The 24,138-nt window shown below is 41.2% G+C and overlaps 2 protein-coding genes across 4 annotated transcripts in view; one reads left to right on the forward strand and one right to left on the reverse strand.

The window, feature by feature from the left end:
• LOC122966821 (metal transporter CNNM4) overlaps nt 1–18,658 on the reverse strand; it is a 49,338-nt gene extending 30,680 nt beyond the window's left edge. The window contains exon 1 of one of the 3 annotated variants that reach the window (XM_044331171.1): nt 17,153–18,658. In XM_044331171.1, coding sequence (XP_044187106.1) covers nt 17,153–18,566 — 1,414 coding nt within the window. In that variant the 5' untranslated portion in view covers nt 18,567–18,658. The remainder of the gene's footprint in view (nt 1–17,152) is intronic. The other 2 variants (XM_044331157.1, XM_044331165.1) reach the window with 2 other exon arrangements.
• Nucleotides 18,659–21,547: 2,889 nt separating this feature from the next.
• Nucleotides 21,548–23,222, forward strand: LOC122966878 (nuclear factor 7, brain-like). The gene has a single exon (XM_044331244.1). The coding sequence runs from the start codon at nt 21,781–21,783 to the stop codon at nt 23,203–23,205; it is 1,425 nt and encodes a 474-aa protein (XP_044187179.1). The 5' UTR covers nt 21,548–21,780; the 3' UTR covers nt 23,206–23,222.
• The last annotated feature ends 916 nt before the right edge of the window (nt 23,223–24,138 follow it).

Raw genomic sequence — 24,138 nt, forward strand, 5'->3', positions numbered from 1 at the left:
TTACTCGATTATCAAAATTCTGTTGATCAAGTGTTGCAGCTTTTCTAGTATTCTTACATCTGCTTACAAGCCCAGCACTTCACCAGAATAGGTTTGCATTTTCCCTCATTTTTTTTTTTTATTCCCTAAAAAAATACTTCAACACCCCGATCACGATCCAGTCGCGTGCTTTCACGGTCTTATCTTCGTCTCACATCTCCCCTCAAAACAAAGCAGCATGCGACATGATGAGCCCTAATGTTGCTCATGCTTTAAAGTCAGATAATGTGAAGCAGAACTGTAACTGTTAAGAGAGTGAAAATATAATTTCATATCTTCAATTTACCATTTATTTAATCATATTGTGCTATATTTGAACAATTTACATTCATTCTCATCGTGTAACCGAACTGCTGGTCATAGCAACAGGATTGTAACACTGAGCCCCATGACAAACGTTTATATCATTATGGATTACAATCTGATAACAGCTCTGTTCTAACATTAACCCATCTGCCCATCCCTCTGCTTGCACCACAAATAGCCTGTTAATGTGTACATGTCGTTACAGTCTGGGGCTGGTTTCTGGACTTTGGCCACGAGCGTTACTGTACAACACAAAAACACACATGTACACAAGAGACACACACGCACACACATGCTATGCTGAACTCTTAGCAGGACAGACTTTAGATGGAACGCTGGCCGGCTGCAGAGCCAAACGAGTGTTGAGTTGGCCCCGGCGATTGCTCTGAATTATTAATGACGCTGCCGGAGTGAAGCACTCAAGAGGATAACAGGGGGGTTTAGTCCCCGGGTGGATGATTTCTTCCCCTCCTGACAAACACACAGCGCACATACGGGGATACGCATGCGAGCAACTGGTCTAAACTCTACCGTATCACACATTCATGCACACACAGAACCATTATGAGATTGGATTTGAACAGCAGGATGGGTGACGACAAATGTAACGATTTGATTCCTAAATATAGGAGGAAGTCAAAACAGCAACTGTTGTACTACACAGACACACGTTTTATTCTTATTCTCCTGAAATCACAAGCAGTCAAGTTATAATAAGGTTCTTGTTGTCACAAACAGAGCTCTGCATGGTCAGGCTCATGTGTACATCTGAGACGTGCTCCATCCTTATATCACCAGTAGGTCGTTACTGGTCGTCCCTCGTTCTCGACTAGAAACAAACGGTGATCGTGGCTTTGGAGTTGTGGCTCAAACACTAGGCTCTTTTATACAGAGATCCCACATTACAACCGCGAAGAACATCCATCATTTAGCTGCCTTTGCTTGTTTACACTGAACAAAACAAAAGTCGACATAACGCCGCCCTCGTGTGTGCTTTTACACAGCCCGCCGGCGTTCCAGATTCAGAGGCGTGACGGGTAACACAACACAGTCGACCCGGCCTTTATGCTTATTGGTGGAGCAACTCTGCCCCCCCACCACTCCCTGCCTGTACCTTTTATACAGACCAGCGAATAAAGGAATAAAGGCGCAGTATTCCCACCTTGCCTCGTGCTGTCTGGTGTTTGTAATTTTGTGTGTTTTTAATGTCTTTCTGTTGCTTATATTTTATTGTTTGCTTTCTTTCTTTATTGTTTTTTATGGTCTTATTTTGAATAATTTTACTCTAGTGATTTGTGACTTTGCTGTGTGAAAAGTGCTTTACTGAATAAACTTTACTTACTTACTAGAGGAAGAGAGAAATCACAGAGGCCCATCAAAAGATCGACAGGCTGTCTTTGTTTCCAAAAAAAGAGAGCAGCAGATCAATGGGATTTACAAAGAGCTCGTATGACCAGCAATTAAATGAAGACCAAAAGGCTGTAAGTGATTCTTCTTTGTGTGTGTGTGCGTGTGTGTCCTTGATGTCTGCCCCCCCCCCCCCCGCGTGTCCTGGCAAAGTGGGCGCTGTTGGCACGACGACACAAACACACTCCGCACATTCTCAGCTTTGACCTTGCTTGGTTTTACTACATGAATAGAGGAGAGATACTTTGAAGAATCCATTTCCCACCGAGCCGGCCTTACTGCGGGAGTCTGTGATGTCACAACACGAGATGTGGAAGAGCAGGGGCGGATGATGTACTGTATATTTAGTCTGGACGCTCGAGTCTCCAGAGGAACAACGGGGCAGGACGTTTATCGCTGGCCATGAAAGAAGTTATCAACAGTCCAAACGATTCTTGTCATGACATTAGAGTTGAATGCAGGGCTGCAACACTTATTTTCATTATTGATTAATCTGTTGATCATTTTGTCAATTACTCGGTTCGTCTTTTGGTTTACTAAACGTCATAAAATATTGAAAACATGCTTACTACTGTCCTAAAGCCAAAGGTGATGTCTTTACATTGCTTATTTTGTCCGACCAACAGTCCAAAACCCAACAATATTCATTTTACTATCATGTATGACAAAGAACAGCAGCAAATCCTAATAATAAAGAAGCTGGAAACAATCAATGTTTGGCATTTTTGCCAGAAAAAATTAAATGATTGATTAATACTGATTAATTTTCTGTCCATTAATCAATTAGTTGTTTCAGCTACGGCTGATTATCATTTATCTGTGATTTTTTTGGTAAATGTATTCGTCATTTAGCCTAAAAAATATCTAACATAATGTCAAGTGCCTTTTCACAAGTTCCCAGCACCAAGTGATGTTTTCAAATGGCTTATTTTGTCTGATAAAACAGTTATTTAGAAGAAAAAGAAGAGAAACAAGCCAATCTTTGAGACTGAAAAGTTGTGAAAAGCAAAAGTTCGATAAATGACTCATTGATTAACCGACGCAATGTTCCTGCCATGTTTGATAAACTGACTGCATTTATAGAGCACTTTTTCATCTGAGCAGGACAAAATGCTTTACAATGCCGCCCCGGCTATTGAGAGCAATTTGGGGTTCAGCGTTTTGCTGAAGGACACTTCAACACGTGGAGAAGAGGAGTCGGGGATCAAATCACCGACCCTACAACGAATGTCCGACCCACTCCCAGCCACAGCTGCCCCACGTGGCATTAAAGCTGCACTAAGCAGCTTGAATTTGAATTCTTAGTTTCCCCAGAGCTCACTTCCTGTCACCACGCATCCCGTTGAGCGAAGTGGCGTCATGTAAATTGAGTCGTCGGTTCACATTCTGAGTCGCGAACCCCAACGCTTGAGCTGCAACAATGATTTCTATCATCAATTAATCTGCAGATTATTTTCTCAAGTAATCGATTAATCTATAAAATGTCAGAAAACAGTGAAAAATGTCCATCATATTCTTCCAGAGTCCAAGATGACACCTTTGAATGTGTAGCTGAGGCATAAAACAGAAGAAACCAGCACATTTAAGAGGATCGTTTGGCTTTTTTTTTTATTTAAAAATGCCTAAATTGTTGCTGATTAATTTTCTGTTGATTGCCTAATCAGCTAATCGTTGCAGCTCTACCCAACACAATGTCCATTTTCACACATTTGACCAGATGCCACCAACGTAACCAGCTTAGTTTCAAACATATTTTGGCATCATATGACAAAAGAGATTTGGTAAAAAGATTACGACTGCCTTTCACTTTCTAGTTATCAGCTTTCACGCTTAAAAATAGATCTCTATTCCTATTGAGCACAATGTTATATATTGTGACTTGTATCCATAGTAACAAGCAGTAGCATCCAAATAGCCAGATGTGCAGGTTCCTTAAAGAACGCATGAAAGAAGTACTTGAACTTCCAGGAAAACATCAGTGCATCTTCAGTGGTGACCTTAAGTGCAACATCCAAAGGTCACATGCAGCATCTGTCATTGGACACATGGCAAGTGATGCCTAAAGCACACACCAGATGCACCGCATGACAGAAGGAATAGCCAAGGTACAGTAGGAGATATGTGCCAATCGAGAGCTAGCCTGATGCCACAGAACCATCTGAGAAGTTGTCCTTAGAAACTTTTTGGGAAAAAAATCACCGTCTATCACCAGCTATCACTGTCGTCACACCTAAACAACACCCGAAGTACTTCCAGTAGCTCTAGGATGCTGATTGGCCACAAGTGCATAACTTGAACCCTGACGAGATGGATTCCTGCGCAAATCCAGCTGGCTCGCAAGGTAAATCCAGGACATGAACATGGTAAAATTGCTGCTTTTCTGGAGCACTGATGTATGCCGACACCAGGACATCAGCTCCTCCTGATGCAAACAATAGGTGCAGCATTTTGACCCGTATCATACGCCACCAGCCTTTATGGCCTTTATGCAACACTGGTGGGTGTAACTAAACTTCCAACCAATACAATCATCACAAATCTGCCTATTCTATCAAACTGAATTGTCTTGAATGGACTGACTTAATGATCTCTCAATTTGTAATCCCAAAATATCCGTTTCTTCAGAAATGACATGACGTAATGTTGCTATTTCGTGGGAGCTTTAAAGTGTTATTTTCATAGGACGGAGAATATTAGTCAAGAGTGTCCCACGGTAAAAAAAAGCCTTTGAGTATGTTCATTAGCTGATAGTTGTTCATTCCACACTAGATCACTGTAGCAACGAAAATAGAGACATCGTGTAATGGAAAAGGCACTGTGTGTGTGTGTGTGTGTGCGTGTGTGTGTGTGTCCTCTCTCTGTGGTGCTGAGTCAATATTTCAGAGGAAGTAGGACCCCAGGGGACATACTTACCCCGAGTTACTGGAGAGTCAGTTGAGAGTCTATTGACTCCGTCAGAGCACACACACGCGAGCACACACACGCTAACACACACACACACACACACACAGTGCATAAAGAGGTTCAGCCAAGTACAGGCTGCTTCATGCATTCAGTGTCTGACCTGTGTCAGCTGAGACTGCATCTGTAGCTACTGATTTTCAGGCAAGATGTGTGTTTGTCACAAAACATGAGATAAGGTGACCCGAATCAGCTCAGCACGTTCACCTCGGGTCCAAACAGAAACACACACAGCTGTTACTTATCAAACTGAGAATCTGACATGACGGGGGCAGTGTTTTTTTTTTTTTGGTGAAATCCATCCCTCCGTCCGTCGCTCGTCCTTTTTACAGGCTGTGAGCTGAGCTAACGGTGATTACCATCGGTGCTCCTTCTGCTTTGTAAAAAGCTTAAACTGGTCGGTCTTTTTTTTTTCCTTTATTGTTGTCAACCTCTTGAAATGTGTGCATGTTTTCAAGAGATTGAACTTGAAACTGAAAGCAGAAAACGATCAAGGAATTTCACACTGAATACAGTTACTGAAACTGCAAACAAGTAGAATAATATATTTAAAGTGCAGTTGATTTTATGCTGATCTATGTAATACCAATGCATCACCTACATGTATTACCAGACACTATCAATGTATCACTGTACTGTGCATATTCAGCATCTATTTGTAGTAAGAGATTAGTCCTAGTCTTATAAAAGGGGACAAAAGAAATGTCCTTTTACTGTGTTAAGCGGATTTATTCGCACTTCAAGCACATATTAATGTCTGGTTTTATGTGTGGATGTTATGGATTTTTTATCTTTTTATTATCATCGGCATACCGTCATTATAATCCCAGTCATTTGAAGATGACCAGTTCAGTTAAGAAGGGTGAAAGTTGTATTGTACATAGGATTATTGTTTTGTTTATTGTGATCATCGCAGGTATTTTGCGCTTAAGAGAAAAAAAAAAGAAAAATGACCACAGATTTTCTCCAAAAAGAAGACGCAGCAGCAAATTACGTGACAGCAGAGAAGAACAATCCGACAAAACAGGAACCGAGAAACACGTTGACCTTTTTTCCACAAACGCCAAACCCTGCTCAGCTTCTCTTTCTTTGACTGAAAACACACGAGTCAACATAAACAACTAACTGACGATTGAAATTTCGGGGGGGGGGTTTAATTTTCTGAATGAAGCAGTCGTTTAAGGATGAGTTTTGTGTCAAGTCTGTCCCGTTCATAGATTACCTGATCAGCCTTTTTCATATCATCATTAATTTAACTGAGTGTGTCCATCAGCACGTATTGCACACATTACAGATATTCCCAGCGGGTCAGGTGACCTACCAGTCTGTTTCTCTGCCCTCTGGCTCTTCCGTCACCAGCTTGTGAGCCTGCCTGTTTGTTGACATGAAACATCGGCGACAAAAGGACAAGGGAGGGGGGAAGGGGGTGGGGGGTGGGGGGGAGTGATGAGTCTGTATGGGAAAGGAATGCCACACGCATACCTCCCACGCACAAACACAACCGTCCGACCACATATCAGCGGCACTGACCGCGGCTACCGACTCCAAAAACATAGTACGCTGTGAGGGGATGAAACAAAAACGCATGCCTGCAAATATGCATGTGCGCGCTCATACACACATACTTGCATGAGTAACGTTTACACAAAAGCTTGTTGTGCGGGACAGGTCAAGCTCTTATAACCTGTTTTTCCAGCTAAAACTGAAGCCCTATGCAGATAAGAGCTACTCTGATCTTAAGGGACAGCAGGGCAGGAGAGTAATGGCTGAAATGTTTCGCTAAATCGATTTAGATTCGTTTTAGAAGCAAAACTACTTTTACTGCATCTCATGTAAACATGCAGCACAAGCAGTGAGACGCTTAGGATGAAATAAACAGAAGGGGCCGTGTTGGTGTGGCTGCGTTGCTCAAGAATATCAGCCTATCCCCGATAGGATGAACTATAAATCAGTCCGCTTTGAAGGCTTTAAATGCCAAGATAGATTATTCACCGTTGAGGTAGGATTTTACGACTCCGGTGTGATATTACAGCAGTGATTAGTTTCTCCCCTGTCTTGCCACTTGCAGAATACAAAGCAGAATCAGCGCCATGCTACGTGACGGTAGGAGCGAAGAGATATTCTTCCTTGTACGTGCGCTTGCATGGTGCGCTGCCGGATGATGCTGGGTCAAAACATGCAGGCAGGACAGACTGTTTGTGTCAAGTGACCTTACATTTATTTTGCCTCTCTGTGGTACCAACACAGTGATCTTATAGAAAGAATAAAGAGTCTGCAACCACTCTGATAGTCATTTAATCATTTAAGTCAATTTGTTGAGCGAGAGAGCGTTTTCTAGGACAAACCATTAATCTGTTACTAGTAAGAATACTTATCTGATTGATCAATAATTCAGATAATCCATTAGTTGCAGCCCTAGAGGCTAAGTTGGTTTCTTCTGTCTAGTGCAGCCACGGTACTGACCACTACAGCTGAGAATCAAACCTCAACTTTGAAATGGATCAAATTGTGTCCACAGCAAGCGAATCAAAAAACACTTTCATCTACTGAAAGCTCCGACAGATTCTCACTTTTGTTACTTTCTGATCAGACACGGCTTGATTTTAATCCTGTTGTTAATTTTGGACAAACTCTGGTACCAAATTGGCGGCGGCGTCTGATTATTTCAGATAACACTCAGCCCTGTTGCCAATAAACCAATATAATCTACAACTAAAATACCTCCAGCCCCAGTGTTATGTAATATGATGTGTAGTAAAGTCGCAGTTTAAGCAAATAGACAAGACAGCAGCTGTGTGTATATGTGTGTGTGTGTGTGTGTGTGTGTGTGTGTGTGTGTGTTTGGGACATTGAGTCATTTCTGCTGAGCTGCCTTTTCTTGGTGCTGACTGATATCATTATGGCACACAGTCTGCGTGTTGATGTGACACACACACACACACACACACATACACGAAGTTGGAATTGAGAGGACTGCAGCCGCACCATCAGCACTTCAAGTTACACTGACAAGACAGGAAGAGAGAGAAAAGGAGCAGGCGGCTGATAAGAACGCAGAGAGAGAATCAGAGAGAAACGTTGCCGCTACTGATTTCCAGCGGCTGATCGTATGAACCTTGTGTAGCATTTAGCGCTGCGAGTAATCATTATTTTCAATAATCAATTGATTGAAGAGGACTGTCATATGACATCAGTGGGAAAAAATGCTTTACAGCCTATAAATAGCGACAGACAATGTGAGAGTATATTTCCCTCGTTGCCACTGAAGCGGTTTTACAGATAAAATAATTATCTGTCCATATAACCGACTGTCTTTTACTTTATACTATTTTTTAAGGAAAGAGATTTTTTTTGTGTGTGTAAGCTGTTGTAACAGTGGGAAGAAAATGTTGGTTGCAGACATAAGTCGATCACACAGGTTTTTTATCTCGCACGAATAAAAATCAGAGCACAACAGACTGGGATGTCAGCTGACAATAGTGTGAGCGAGTGAATGTTAACTGTGGTCTGACTCAAGTTGACCAGTTAACTGGGGGGAGGGCTTATCCAACTGGGAACAAAAGACTTATCCCCTATTTGGTAAAAAGGTGATTTTTGGATCAGTGGTTAAGGTAAAGGGTTAGGTTGCGGTTATGGTTGGGGTAATTCACCAGGAAATGAATGCAAGTCTCCGTAATGTCCCCAAAAGTGACGTAGGTAAACATGTGTTTCCTTCTATGTGTGTGTGTGTATGTGTTTACTTTGTGACTCAGCGGACACACCAGTGAAAACTTGCAGGTGACAATGGTTGGAAATATTTTGGAGAGCTAGATGGCTGCCTGGTTGGTATTTCGGTGAGTAAGTATGCTGTTAAAAAAAAGCTGCTCATACGTTCCACCTTCAGAGGCTGCAGCTACTTCTGTCAACCTTTATAACACGAAAACACTATACATCCAACATCTGTCATCTTTTTGGTTTTGCTACCAGGACGTAACACCCGTCTTACGCCCTAGTGAGCTAAATACGATGATAAAAAGACGACTCTGTGTCTAACACATGCTGACACATGGCTCAGACAATATAGCCTGATTATTTATGTGTCAACGTTCGCCGATTTCTTGTTGGGAGGGGAGCTTTTCTGTTTTGTTTTGCCCGAACCAATCAGTAGTGGGTCAGTCAACACACAAGCTTTGGTGGTGGTTTCTGGGACATCACCAAAAAATTTACACAACTTGTAAGGCTGTGTCGTTTTCACGCTCGCCGCCATTTTTCTGTCGCGATTTTCATAAATATAGTTAGGTAGATACTGTGTGTGTGAATCCCTCCTTTATCCAACCGGGGGAACACCAGACCCACCATAGCCAGGCAACAAACGCAGTACTGTAGATGCCGAAATTACGACATCTTCCTCCACAAAACAGACAAATAACAGTCGAAGTGGTCGACATGATGATGAGGTTCAGAACAAAGAGCAACAAATAAACAACAACAAAAACATTCTTGATTTATGCCCCGAGTTGATGGAAAAAAACAAGAATTTTGTGGGCAGATGGGCAAGATTACATCACACAGGAGGAAAAGTCTGGTTCGTTTTGTTGAGTCGGATACATATTGGCACAAAGAGCAAACTTATTGATCATGAAATAACCCACTGACTCCCCAAAACCCCTGAAAACTGTTAAAAACTACACAAAAATACTCTTCAAACATAAAATAAAGCCTTTTTCACACAAAAATTTTGATAATCTATTACTTTCTTTGAGTCATTTTTAAGAAGGAAAAACAAAACGCAGCTTCTTAAATGTGAATATTTTCTGGTTTCTTTAGTCTTCTATGATAATAAACTGAATATCTTGCAGACTGCTTGTCATCTTAAACTTTGAGAAACAGACATTTTTCACAATCGATTAGCCTTATTGTGAAAATAATCAACAGGAAATGAGCGTTTAGTTGCAGCCTTCATCACATAAATAAACTACCTGAGGTTTCAGTGAATAAATGGTTTCCTGAAATATTGGAAGCTTCTTGTTTTGCTTGTCCTCCCCATGTTTTCATTTTACTGGCACATCTCCAGCTACAATGTGAACATCGCCATTGTTACATAACCTTGTAACTGCCTTCTACTAAATCCTGTTAGGGTTTTTTGTTGCATCAATAAAGGCTATTAGTATTTTAACACATTCGATCGCTGCCAAAGATTAGACGAAACCGTTCTTCCCTATGACAGTCGAAACAAAAACAAACAAAAAAAACAAGGACAGATGGGCAGAGAAAGAAAAAACAACACAGAGACAATTAATGGGAGGTAGAGACGGAGAGTTACAGACACACCCGTTATACAAAATGAGGAACAGAGATTCAGGTCTGCCTTATCAGCTCGGGGTTGGGTAATCTTTTACTCAAAAGTCATAAAACTCTGTGTTCTCCTTTATACTTAAAACGAGAGAGGGAGACATAGTAAATATTGCTGCTGCCCAACCTCAACAAAGAGTCAGGTTCATGTTTAGGATTACGGTTAAAGGTTGAGATTAGATTGAGATTAGGTTCAGTTCAGATTGAGGGGTTGAAGAAGGGAATGTAGTCAATGAATGCTGTGTGTTTGTGTGTGCAGGGAGTGTCACAAGTGTCATTAAGGGTGGGAAGAGAGGTGTGTTAAAGGTGCAGTGTGTAGAATTTAGTGGCATCTAGCGGAATAGACTTGGCAGAAATGGAATATAATATTCATGAGTATGTTTTAATTAGTGATTATACACTAATTAAAACATACTAGAATGGAAACATACATAGAGATGGAACATAAGTACGTTTTAATTAGTGTATAATCACTAATTAAAACATACTTATGAATATTATATTCCATTTCTGCCCGTGAAATTAAGAATCACTGCATTTTCGTTACCTTTATATCGACATAGGGAGCGGGTCGTCTTCCACGGAGGCCCTGTGTGCTCTAGGAGCGCTATGTTGCACCGCCATGTTTATGCAAGTTTCTCAGCCACCCTAAGTTCTCCGACACACACGCGAATCTGCAACCTCGCTGCTAGATGACACTAAATCTTACACGCTGATCCTTTAAAGTACGTGTGTCTGAGTGTGTGTGTGTGCATGGCAGGATACGAAGGTAATGGAGGCCAGTCTGTCAGGACACACGACAAAGAGAACAGTTAAGAAGTGATTGAATAAAAAATTTTAAAAAATGAGGGAGGGGAGGGTAGGAAGAAAAACAAGAAAGCATCACCAACTGCACAATCCTCTAAGTTTCTTATATTAACAATAAGAAAATGCACCTGGTTCATTTTCGATGAATCTGTCAGTTATTTTCTTAATCGATTCGTTTATGTAAATGTCATGTTTACTTGTTCTGTCCAACAGACAGTCCAAAAACAAATAGATATTAAATTACACTGGTATAAAAAAAGATCAATGCAGGGAAACTAGGGCTGCAACTAATCAATTAATCTGTTGATTATTTTCTCAATTGATTAGTTAGTCGTTTGGCCTAAAAAATGTCAGAAAATGTTGAAAAATGTTGATTACCGTTTACCAAAGCCCAGGATAAAGATTTCTTATTTTGTCCCAACCAGTAGTCCACAACCCAAAGAAGAAGTTTACTATCATAGAAGATTAAAGAAAACCAAAAAAATACTGACATTAATGAGGCTGGAAGCAGAGAATTTAAACATTTGTTCTTAAAAAAATGACTCAAAACGATTAATCGATTCTCAAAATAGTTTAAAGGCGATTAAAGATTAAAACTTAAAAGTTTTAAGCAGCTGAAACCAGTGAATGTTTGGATCTTTTCCTTGATAAATAACTCACAGTAAACAATGACTGAATTATCAAAATTTTAGCAACTAGTTCTTATCTCTCAGTGTCAGAATCTGAACGGGATGTTGTGATCTATTTATAAAAATCTATACCAAAAATCTACCCACTTGTTTGCCCGTGAAAATTTCATTAAAATCTGTTTGGATGTTTTTGAGATATGTTGCTACCTAACCGAACCAAACCGTCATTAAACCGTCGTAGCACACACACAGCGGGATCCTTAAGACCTGGGTGGGGTGGTTTGATAAGTGCCCAAACACTGATAAAGAGCAGACAATGCAGACGGTCTTGACAACCACAAAACAAAACACAAGCTGCTCCATTTCCTGAGAGGCACAAAGTGGTGAGTGTTCAACTGGAATGTTGTGTTTAGTCTTTAAGTCCTAAACCTGCCCACCTTCTCACATCCAATACAAGTACTTTTACAAATGAGAAGAACAGTCCAACAGCACGGACGAACCGCTAGATGCAATACGTTAATTTTGTTCCTAAATTCATGATAACGTATACAATAAGCAGATTGCACTCTATATTTTGTGTATAAAATTGTCCAAAAAAAGTCCAAAATATCTTGGTGAAATGCTAAACCCAAATATGTTTGCGCATAAATGATTTGTTTCAAGGGAAAGCTTGCAGATATCTGCTGGCTTTTAATTCAATTTGGTGTTATTTTTACACATTTTCATTGAAATCGGTCACATTAAAGGTGCAACGTGTAAGATTTAGTGGCGTCTAGTGCAACAGACTTGGCAGAAATAGAAATATAATATTCGCAAATATGTTTTAATTAGTGTATAATCACTTGAAAATAAGAAAAATTGTGTTCTCGTTACGTTAGATTAAGCCCTTTATATCTTTCTGGCTCTAGAGAGGGCGTTTCGTGTTTGTTTTTTTGAACCGTATGTTCTCTACACACTTGGAAGGGGAGGTTTGCGATCTGCTATCTCACCGCTAGATGGCGCTAAATCCTACACGCTGCACCTTTAAAGTATAAAGTTATTATTGAAAATGATGACTGCTGTCTTTTTAAACTACAATAGCAGTGTGTTTGGGCTGTACCTTCCTTGTTATCACCGTCAACAATAAAAAAAAAAAAAAAGGTCAATACTGGCATAAAAAGATAAGAACTTATTAAAAGGATCATACATTTTCTTGCATGCTTTTTACTTGATAGAATTTACAATTTAAAAAGGAGGCTGACCCCCCCCTCCAGGGATAGATGTAGGCTACACACTACCCCGAGGGTTTAACACGTGACGGTCTGTTGACAGAGTGCAATGTGCCTCCAGTGACTTCATGGTTGACTTGTGTTTGTGTGTTTTCAAAATTATGCCTGTTGTGTCCAATGTGCATGAATTTGAACATTAATAACGGCACACGAGAGGTACAAACTGGTGCTTGTTAATCCATTATACTCATATAGAAATAAGAAGATGGTTTTAATAAAGCTCAGTATGTTTTCAATAATCCACATCCTGTTATGTTAAAACTGTATGAAAATAAAAATGTGCTTGCTTACATATTTTTCCTTTTTTCTTTGATGACTCCTGTTGCTATTTCCTGCAATGACGAAGCATCATTAAAATTTCATCTCATCTAATAGGGGGCGCTTCATAGTCCATCTAAAAGGTCATATCATGTTGACTGAGAAGGGTGATGAGTACACACACACACACACACGTTGAAGAATAAATGTCAGAACATCCAGTATTGATGGCTGTCTTTATCGCTTTTCAACTCAGAGCTCATGGCCAAAAAAACTAAACGGTTCAAATCCTGGACTGAGTGAGAAGAACTGATAATATAGGTGTACACACACACACACACACACACACACACACACACACACACACACACACACACTGACGCTGTAAGATGCCATCACCGTGGTAACTGAAGCCAAGCTGCAAGCGAGTGGAACTTGAGATATAAGCGGGGAGTCAGGTCAGAGGAGAGGCAGGGAGCCAACGGGAAATCAAGCCTGCACGTTCGTTACCATGTCAACGCGGTCCACCGCGAAGGGGGCCACAGGCCGCTCAGTCACAGCGTGGAGGCTGACGTGGTAAAAGTTTTGCAACTTCTTTGGCACAAAGCACTCCTCGCTGTGTTTTTACACTACTTTGCAAGACCGATAAGACCCGTCAGTCAAACAGCGTGAGCAGAGTGACTTCACGGGGATGAAGTCGACGTATTCTTCTCTTTGTCTGTTCAGCTGTTTTGGCTTTTACTGGTTGTGTCAGTTACTTTACCAAGAATTGAAATGCATAACTCCCTGCGTAGTCAAATGATTTCTCAAGTTAATATCTAAGAAAAAGGGAAGGGAGATGTGAAATGCAAAAAGAGTGAGAGAATTAAGAGAGAGAATAGCCTTCATGTTGCTAGAAAGTGTCTTAAAGTCTGTGTATAGTGAGTCTGTTGGAGTCGGTCAGTGTTTCATTAACTCAGTTTAACTAAGTTTCTGAAGGCTCGTGTAACTTGTTATTCTGCCACGAGTGAAAACAAGTCCAAAGCATCTTCTGACGTCTTTACTGTACTAACAGACCATGAACTGAATAATCTGTCAAGCTGCCAATTACCACTGTCACAGCTGATAAGGAGCTGAAAAAGACAATCAGTCTGAAAATGTTAACTGCTGGAAATTTTGACCACTTCCAAGAGTCTGAAAGGAGCGTGTGTGTGTGTATGCGACTATATTATGATGTATATTTTCCAAAAAAAACAGGTGTTTGAAAAGGGTGGTGGTGTCACCCTTTCATCAGGGTGGCCTTATATTCAGGTCAATACGGTAAAATGCTCAATATGTGTCTGAAGAACACAGAAAAGGCTTGGATCAGCAGCTAAGTCCGGATTGCGACATGTTTCAAGCTTGCCGTTCTTCCTCGCGTAGCAACCGATCGAGTTAAAAAAATAAATAAATAAATAAAATAAAATGTGACACTCGATGAATCTTTAGAAGGTGAATGGCAGGAAACAGATAAGATCTGCTCTCTCACACACGCAAGCGGCTGAGGAAGACTCACAAATAACAAGACTCACCGCCGCTGTGAATCATCCCTGTAACTATAAAACAAAAACAACATCGCACCGTCTTCACAAACCACTTCAACCTAGAACTATGTATATCCATTATTTTTAAGAGTTTAAACTGATGTTCAAGATTCCTCCTTGTCTCACCTAATCACACTATGAGCTTTATATACATATATTTTGTAAAACTGGATCAAAGATACCTGAATATCTGCTGTTTTAAAAGAAAATGATGGTTGGTCACCCTTCCTAGACTATTTACCTCCATGCAATGATCCTCACATAAACACTACAGCAGGCACAATAGCTTAAATTATACAGAACATATGGTATTAACTTTATATCCTTGTTATTTATACTAATGTACTGTACTAACCAGACATTGTGTCATGAATTGGCTATAAGTTCAATCAGTGACTACATTCAGATGGACTGCAATAATCTGACTATTACTTTAAGCCGGGGGGTCAAGGGTTTCATACGTTTTCTGTAATAAATCACCTAAAAGCAGGAATCTTATCAGATGGGGGTCTGTGGTCTAATTTAGGGATCCTTGTCCTTGTCACAACATCAGATATCATCTGCAGAATTCAACCTCCGACTCCACCCGCTCGTCTTGCCTTTTGGCTTTTGTTATGACTCTGTACTTGCAATATTCGCCGTAATGTTTCAAGCTGCTCTTTAACATCGAGGAGTTGTTTTGCCCGATGCTTCTCAAAAAGCAGCAAAAGCTCTTATTCTCATTCATGTGTTGATTTGTATAAAATGCATTTCAATAAACAGAAGAGTCCTAAACTCCAGAGTTTGTACACAGCAACTGAGTGTTCTCTCATAACTACTTAAATCTCTTTGCCACGCTTTGAGCCACTCTCTTTGTGGCCGGATTGTGTGTGTGTGTGTGTGTGTGTGTGTTTGTGTGTGTGTAGGCGCTGCAGCTTGCTTGCCAAACCCTCCCACCTCACCAGTCGAACCTACCAAGATGAGCCGCAAAGTCTTTTCTTGGCTAAATGTCACATCGCACCGCGTGCTGCCGCTAAAGCAACTAAAAAGCCGATCTACACCAGCCAGCTGATCGGAGATATGAACAAAGTGATCGCAAAAAGATGTGAATTAAGAGACGGATGGTATTTTAGGGTAGGTTTAGTGAGATGAAATCATACTGGTATAAACATGGCGCCGGGAAAGCTCAGTGAATTCTTCGTTACGATGTCACGCAGTCGGATACTGATGCTACTACAGACACACAGAGACACAATCGTTCATTCCTCACAGTGCTGGGATATAGACACAGCAAGCGCGTGTGAGTGTGTGTGTGTGTGTGTTTCTACTGTCTGTGACCTTGAGACGAGATGCCTGAGAAAGGAAAAATATATCCCTGCGGGGGATGGCGTCAGTGTGTGCACGCCCCCCCCCTGAGAGAGAGAGGGAGTGTGCGCAAGTGTGAGTATTTGCGTTTGTGTGTACGTACGTGTGTGTGTGTGTGTGTTTGTCGAAAGAGGAAAAGCAGCGAGGCGAGTGAGAAGTGAAACAGGGAAGTGTTTTGATATCACCGAGCATGATCCTGACTGAAGTTACATTTGATTTGAGTTTACAGATCAGCAACTGTAATGAATAAAACTCCTTTCTCTATCATTGTAGTTGTTTTCTTATTTGTTTAGTCTTACTGTGTTTCCTTATTCTAATCCTGCAAGATTACATATTATTATTACTACTATATTATTATCATTGAGTATTCCTACCAAGAATCTCTTTGGGCTGAAGATAGTAAACGATTAAGACAGCAACTAGACTCAGTATCCCTCCTGCACTTAGGAGAAAACACTACCAGTGTGACTCCAAAAGTAAAACTAATACACGTTTAATAATTAATGCTCAAGACATGAGTGCATCTGGCAGACAGACTCTCCTGATCTAAGGTTTGATCCACATAGTAGATGCAATGTCAGGTCGGTTTCACCGAGCAAGACATCAAAGGAAAACCCGGATCGCCGAGAAGACTGAAATAGAAAAATACTTCCACAGTATTCTATCACTGATCAAACATCAGTTCCCCGCTTTAGTTACATGCAGGATAAATCCTTACATCGCTGATCCGCCGAGCTAAAAATTTCTTTTAATGTCTGCCCCACTCCGCGGAGAGGTCAAAGGTCAAACTCGGCAATAATCTCCTTGTTTAAACACAGGCTGACTGCTCACTAAACTAGACTGAACACACAGGTGACACCGACTATCTGCACAAGGTGTTTTGTTTGTTTTTTTTTCCCTGAATCACTCGGTGCATCAGTCACAATCGTTGCAGAATACCGAGAAAGTCAAAATTGTAAGAAAGGGGAACAGAGGTCACTTCACAACACGTTCTACTAAAAAGTAAAGCCTCAAAAATGAGAGTAAGGTTTAGTCAGAAGCTTCCACGGTTTCACAACACCATGAGCTTCAATCCAAATTTACTGCACAACTGCTGTATGAAGTTTTATGTATAAGATGTTTTTTTTTTACTCATTAAAGCTTCACACACTTTTGAGGGGAATCTAGTGACACCTGACTTGAGGAGACAAAAGTCTTGCTTGCAGATTTGGTCAATGAAAACCACACATCCACCACAAACCTTTCTTGAACTCCTCCAGCATGGAGTCCAACTTGGTGTCATGGAAGACGAAGTGGACCGGGTGGTTGTAGAACTTGGTGATGGTCTTCAGGGTAGTGCAGTCGTCCGGGTCGACGAAGGCCAGGTCCTTGACGAACAGGATGTCCACGATGTTGGACCGCTCGTCCTCGTACACAGGTATCCTCGTGTATCCGCTCTCCATGATCTCGGACATGGTGTTGAAGTCCAGTACGGCGTCGCTGTGGATCATGAAGCAGTTGTTGATCGGCGTCATAACATCCTCCACCGTTTTGGTCCTGAGCTCCAACGCACCTTGGATCATGTTGAGCTCCTCTTTCACCAGGTCGTTGTACGGCTCGGTGACTTTCAGCATCTCCACCAGCTTCTCCCGGTTGTACACCGTGCCGATCTCCTGACCCAGGACGCAGTCCAGGATCTTGCTGATGGGCCACGACAGAGGGAAAGTTAACAGCATGAACAACTTGGTGACCATGATGGTGTTCGCTCCGACTGCCAGGCCGTGCCGAGAACACAACGCCTGGGGGACGATCTCGCCGAAAATAACGATGCCGATGGTGGATGCGACCACAGCACCGATCCCGGACTTGGTGAGGTCGTCCAGGAGGATGGTGAGGGTGGTGTTCACCAGGACGTTGCCGAGGAGCAGGGAGCACAGCAGATAGTTGCCCTTCCTGCGGATGGGCTCGATCTTCCGCGCGTACTTCTTCTCCTTCTCGGTGCCGCAGCTCTGCACGATGCGGAGCTCCATCGGGTCCAGCGCCATCAGCCCCAGGTTGAGCCCGCTGAACATACCGGACAGCACCAGCAGGAAGGAGATGAGGATCACCTGAAGCCAGATGGGCAGCAGCGACTTCTTCTCCTCCACCACCCGCAGTCTGCCGTCTTTGTCGTCCAGCAGGTACCACTTCTCCTCCTCGTCCTGGGTGTCGCGGATGCACAAGCCGAACACCTTCACCGCCTCGCTCTTGCGGAGCTGCTTGATCTTGAGGCTGACCACCCCGGAGGTATTTTGGTTGCCGACGTCCATGGGCCCCCTCACCACTATATCCTTCGTGTGTTCGGGACAAGTCCTATTGGAGGAGACCATTATTGCGCCGGCAGCGTCATCCTCTTTATCACTTGAGTAAAGTTCCGTGAACGTGATGAGCGCCGAGCTGTTGGGGAACAAGTGGAGCCCGTAGAACCTGAAGAGGATGTCGCTGCCCTCGGTCACCTGAATAACCCCTCTCTCGGTGGTCTCGGCTGGTGTGTCGCTCTTCTCCAGCCTCATGCCGAGTATCCGAGTGACGCCTCTCGACTCCGAAACCGCCGCCTCGGCCTGCCTGCCCGCAAAAACACAAGAAAAGACGAATAAAGTTAGCGTAAACCTCCGTCCACTCGAGTCTATCGCCATGTTTGTTTCGCTCTCTGCGAACGGGGGAACTGACGTCACCTACTCGTTTCCAAAAAGCCCCCACCCCCTCATTTACATATCCCGAAGACTCAGCCAATCAGCGGCCGAGACGTAACTTGAAGAACTTGACCGAGCCCCCTCAGTTATAACTTTTAAGGTCGACTGATAATTTTTACTTTTAAGGTCGACTGCCTAAAAGTTTTTAAATTTCACTGAAATTCTTTTTAATTTTCATCCATTTACACTTTTGTAAATATATTCATTTTTAAGCTGTAACATCAGGATTGTGGCCAGAATTTTTGACAGATCTAAGACAAGGTAGAGTACTTGAGTTACATGTAATGCAAACTCTAGAAAGCAGAGGCACACACCAGCAGGTAGGGAGGAAACAGCCTCCTATTATTGGTCGTGGTGTCTGTCGTCCCTCCTCTGTGACCTGTGCACTGTCGGGAACATCGTTACACCCATATTTCACTAACCAAGACTGAACATTGGAAGCTGGAGGATGATACCTGGGACAACAGGTCAACTTAACAATATGAGTTCAAGCCTTATATCATCATCCATTCACTCTGCAAAACTTTTACTGAACATTGAATACCCACTGGCTCCATTATGTTGCTGAATCTGACCTTTAGACAAAAGGATATTAAAAGGAAGGATGGTGCCGAGGGACTCCTGGGTCGTCAACCTTTCCTGAGAAGCAGGAAAGTGTGACAGAGTCCCTGTATTGTTTTAAGAAAGTAGTTGAGAATTTTAGATTTAAAAGATTTAAAAAATGATGAATCACAGGAGCGAGACTGCAGTGATTATATTCTGAGTCCACTGGTTTCCTTTTGCAGCTGTGTATGTAAATCTCTATATTTAGGACAGAGCTCCATCTTGTGGTCAAATTACAGACAGTGCACACTGATGGGTTGAAAATGGTGAAAGATGCTATCCAGTTAAACATGTGAGCAGCATTTTGACATTGTAGCTGGTCAATGTGGAGCTCATTTTAGGCCTAACTACTTTATACACTGTTTGGAAGTTTGAGCTACACTGTAAAAACACAGACTTATATTCCTTTACAACAATTACAAGTTATTAGACATCTAAATTATCAGTATTTAAAGTAAAAATGGATATTGTGCAAATAACTGATAAATAACTGGCAAATCCTAATCTGTGATTCATTGGAAAACCAGTTAACAAGTTCTGTTAAATTAAATAAACATCTTTTATCATTAATTAAGTTTGTCAATTTCAAGTTTATATTGTTAAATTGTTGCTTTCAGAATTTAAAGTCATGAGTACAGTTGACTAAATGTCCAATGGATCGTTTACCTAACTCATCAAATTAAGTTATTGTGAAACATTGTTAGTTTATTCACACACATGGATAAATGTTTCTGATATGAACCCAGTTACATGATGGAGATCGTTATGTGTCTTTATATACTCAGAGGAGTCAGATGGTCTTCTGTCATATCAAACTTAAAACACTGCAAACCATCATGAAGCTTTCCACCTCAGACACTTCCTGCACACTTTTTGTGTCAAGTATTTGATTCTAAGTGGTTATATTGAGGAACAATGTTCCCAGGTTCATTGTGACTGTTAGCAGTACAGCAAAAGCTGCCATTAAGGGTAAAACCTCACATAATGGAAAAAAAACCTGTTGTTGTGTTATTCAAGCTCATATGTAAGTGAGGCTTTATAGTAGGTACAGAACACAAATTTTAGTTAATTTATCTGTGACATGAAATGCAGAGACTCGGCAGGCACAAGGAACCGAAGAATATTGATTAACACAGGAACTGAAGACAAGTAACTAAACTGAACAAATAATCCAACAAGACTGAACTGAAAACCAGGACTTAAATACAAACTTAACTAATCAGACAACAAGGAACAGGTGACAAGACACAGGGGCAGGCTGGGAGTTGGTGGGTTAGGAAGGCACTGGGAGCAGGGCAGAGCTAACAAACATGATGCAGGGTAGGTGTGGAGGGAAAAAGGGGGCTGGGGAGGAGTGCAGGAACACATGAGGAAAACAGAGCAAAGAGAAAACCAAAATCCAGAAAACACAATTAGGCTCAAGAAGGCCCCAAATGCCAGCAGGACAAATGCAAATGAAACACACTGTGCTACTGTACAGAGCTAAATAGGCTGCAAGATAAATTAAGACATGCAAACTCCAAAGAGTCCAAAACATAGATCACTTCCACAACCCAAAAACTGATTCACTACTTACCAACCACCAAAACCTGGAAGTACAGAGAAACCAGCCCAGAACACATCCTCAGGTAGTAAAACAAACAAACTCATTCTGAATCATGTGAAGGCAAAAGTATTATTTCAGCTCTGTATGCTCACATGTATACAAACTTAAATGTCAGGACAAAGGTTAACTACAATAAGCAATAATATCTCAAGGGTCCTTCAATACAGCACTAACTTATCAGTCCATCTTCCACTCAGTCCAGACTTATCATCACAGGGAAAAAGCTGAGGGTCCCTGGTGGACTGGTGGAGAATGACAGCTAGTCACACTGCAAACAGAGCCATAATAAACTGAGAGTAAAATAAGACAAGTGACTTGTGATGATTTAAGTTGGAGTAAGTTAAGTATTATGGTATAAAACATTCATCTGTCAAAACCTTTAAAATTAAAAAATTAAAAAAAACTTTGACAGTGAAAGAGAATTGAAATGTGACATGTTATATTGGAGACATTATGTTGTTTTGTTTGCAGTGCACATTTAACCAGTCAGTCTTTTGAAATGTTCACTCCTCACTGGAAGACGAAAGCACCAACCTCTCCTTGTTTCATGTTTATAAGATTTTTCTGAGCTGTAGAAATAGCAACCAAAGAGATCAAAATGTTAAGACATGAGCACTTTATTTTGTTTAGTCTACAGATGCCTGCACAAGGAATTTTTACTGTAATGAATGAAGAATTAAAAATGTACCCCTGAAAGATGTCCTGACATCACCATCTGCTGGTGATAAAACTACACAGCAGCATTTCCTGCTGTTGATAATTTACCATGTGACAGTTGTAAGTAAAAGAGAAAGTAAATTTTGACATTGTGGTTCAGAGCTGAGACGCCATTACAGGGTGTGAGATCTCTGCTGGAAAACACTCAGTTGAAGGATTTTAAGTGATCAAGTGAAGGAAAAGTAACTTGGTGAGTCTGACTATTGAAAGATCATTTAGACATCAAAGCAAATGGCTGAGAAAATTGCTCTTCTTGAAGGTTTCCTGAGTTGCCATGTGTGTTCAGAGACTTTCAGAGATCCTGTGTCTCTGACCTGCAACCACAGTTTCTGTTCAAGCTGTCTGCAAAAATTCTGGGAACAAGCTAAAAACAAAAACTGTCCCATTTGTAAAAGAAAATCCTCAAAAGATTATCCTTTGGTGAACTTTACACTGAAGGAACTCGCTGACTCATTTGCTGGGAGACAGAAAGCTGGATCATCTGAGACAGAAAAAGGAGAAAAGAAGGTGGAGGTGGTGTGTAGCAAACATCAAGAAGAGCCTAAATTGTTCTGTGAGGATGAGCAGAGAGCTGTGTGTCCTGTCTGTGAGTTTTCTCTCCACCAGAGTCACAAGGTGGTTCCTGTAGAACAAGCAGTCAGTGACCTGAAGGACCAGCTGAAATCTGACTTAAAGTCTCTGCAGGACAAGAGGAACAAATACAAACAAGTGGAGAAAACATACAATGAAGTGATTCAATACTCCAAGAAGCAGCTGTTGTCCACAGAGAAGCAGATCAGAGCAGAGTTCAACAAGCTCCACCAGTTCCTGAAAGAGGAAGAGGAGTCCAGACTGGCAGCTCTGAAGGAGGAAGAGGAGCAGAAGGGGAAGACTATCAGCAGAGAGATGAAGAGTATTCAGGAGCAGATCTCCTCTCTGTCAGACAGTATCTCTGCTGTTGAAGAAGACCTGCAGAAACACAAGGTGTCATTCCTCAGCAGTTATAAACCCACTCAGACCAGAGCCAGAGACCAGTGCTCACTGTCAGATCCACAGCTGGTCTCAGGAGCGCTGATAGATGTGGCCAAACACCTGGGCAACCTGTCCTTCAGAGTCTGGGAGAAGATGAAGGAGAACGTCCACTTCAGTCCTGTCATTCTGGACCCAAACACTGCAAACCCCTATCTCTATCTGTCTGATGATCTGACCAGTGTGAGACAGGGAGACACAAAGCAGCAGCTCCCTGATAATCCAGAGAGAAACACTAATTATGCCAATGTTCTGGGATCTGAGGGCTTCAGCTCAGGGAAACACAGCTGGGAGGTGGAGGTGGGAGACCATCCTGACTGGATTGTGGGTTTGGCTAAAGAGTCAGTTGACAGGAAGGGAAAGATATTTGCTACACCAGAATATGGAATCTGGTGTTTAAAGCATCACAGTGGAAAATACACTAATGGAGCTGGTAAGACTGTCAGTGTGAAGAGTCTCCAGAGGATCAGAGTCCAGCTGGACTATGACAGGGGGGAGGTGTCCTTCTACGACCCTGAAGACATGACTCACATCTACACTTACAGATACACTTTCACTGAGAAACTCTTCCCTTATTTCAATATTTGGTCAGCTGGTGAAGCTAAAACCACTGATATCAAAATCTGTCAAACTCAGATTTCTCTGTGATGTTCAGGGAGGTTTGTGTTTTCAGCATTTTGGTTTTACTTTTCTATTATTTTTTTTCTTTTATCTGAAGCAGATTTGATTTGGTGTTGAGGGTCACTGAATTTTTTTGCTCATTGAAACAAATTATCCAAAGTGGTTTTCACGTACAAAACAGAGACATGTACACCTCAATAATTGTTTTCATTAGAAAATTCACTTTTAAAAGACTATTAAATATATTATGTATATATTCTGACTTCGATATCTATTTAGATCACATTATCAAGGTAAATAAATGTTGATCCGTCATCTGAGGTGAACTTTTATACAAATACAAATCAAAGCTGTTTTTATTATAACTTTTTATCCTGGTTAGTAGCATCTTGTTTTTACTCAGACCACAATATAATATAGATATAATAAACACTAATGACTGTACAAAATACTACAGTTGGGGAGCTTTTTAAACTTTCATCATAGTTAAGTTAATTCATAATTAAGTTAAGTTATTTCAGTTTTGATCATGTTTTAATTTCAGTTTTTACACTTTAAACTCAGAGTCTCAGTGGTTCAGTGTATCAAAAATCATTCTGGCTCTGATTGATTATTATTTGTTCTTTTGTTCTTCAACAGAACTGATTTGTTGTTGAGGGTCACAGATATTGTTTTTTCTTGTTTTCATGCAAAAACATGAAAACCTAAACCGTTGCTGTCATCTGAATTTTTGAAAGACGTTGAGCTGTTCAGGATTTAGTTGTTTTATATTTAGAATGAATTTATTAAAGATGGTAACTCCGTTATGTTTACTGCTTAATGGATTTCAACAGAATATTTACTTATGTTGTTAAATACTCTGATTCTGCTTTCTTGGCTTTCAAAGATAGATTCAGTGTGTAAGTTAGTTGTGTCACCTCTTAAAATAAAGATGAATTCACAAGAAAATATGGATACAAA

Source organism: Thunnus albacares, chromosome 2, assembly GCF_914725855.1.
Source record: "Thunnus albacares chromosome 2, fThuAlb1.1, whole genome shotgun sequence".
Lineage (NCBI taxonomy): Eukaryota > Metazoa > Chordata > Actinopteri > Scombriformes > Scombridae > Thunnus > Thunnus albacares.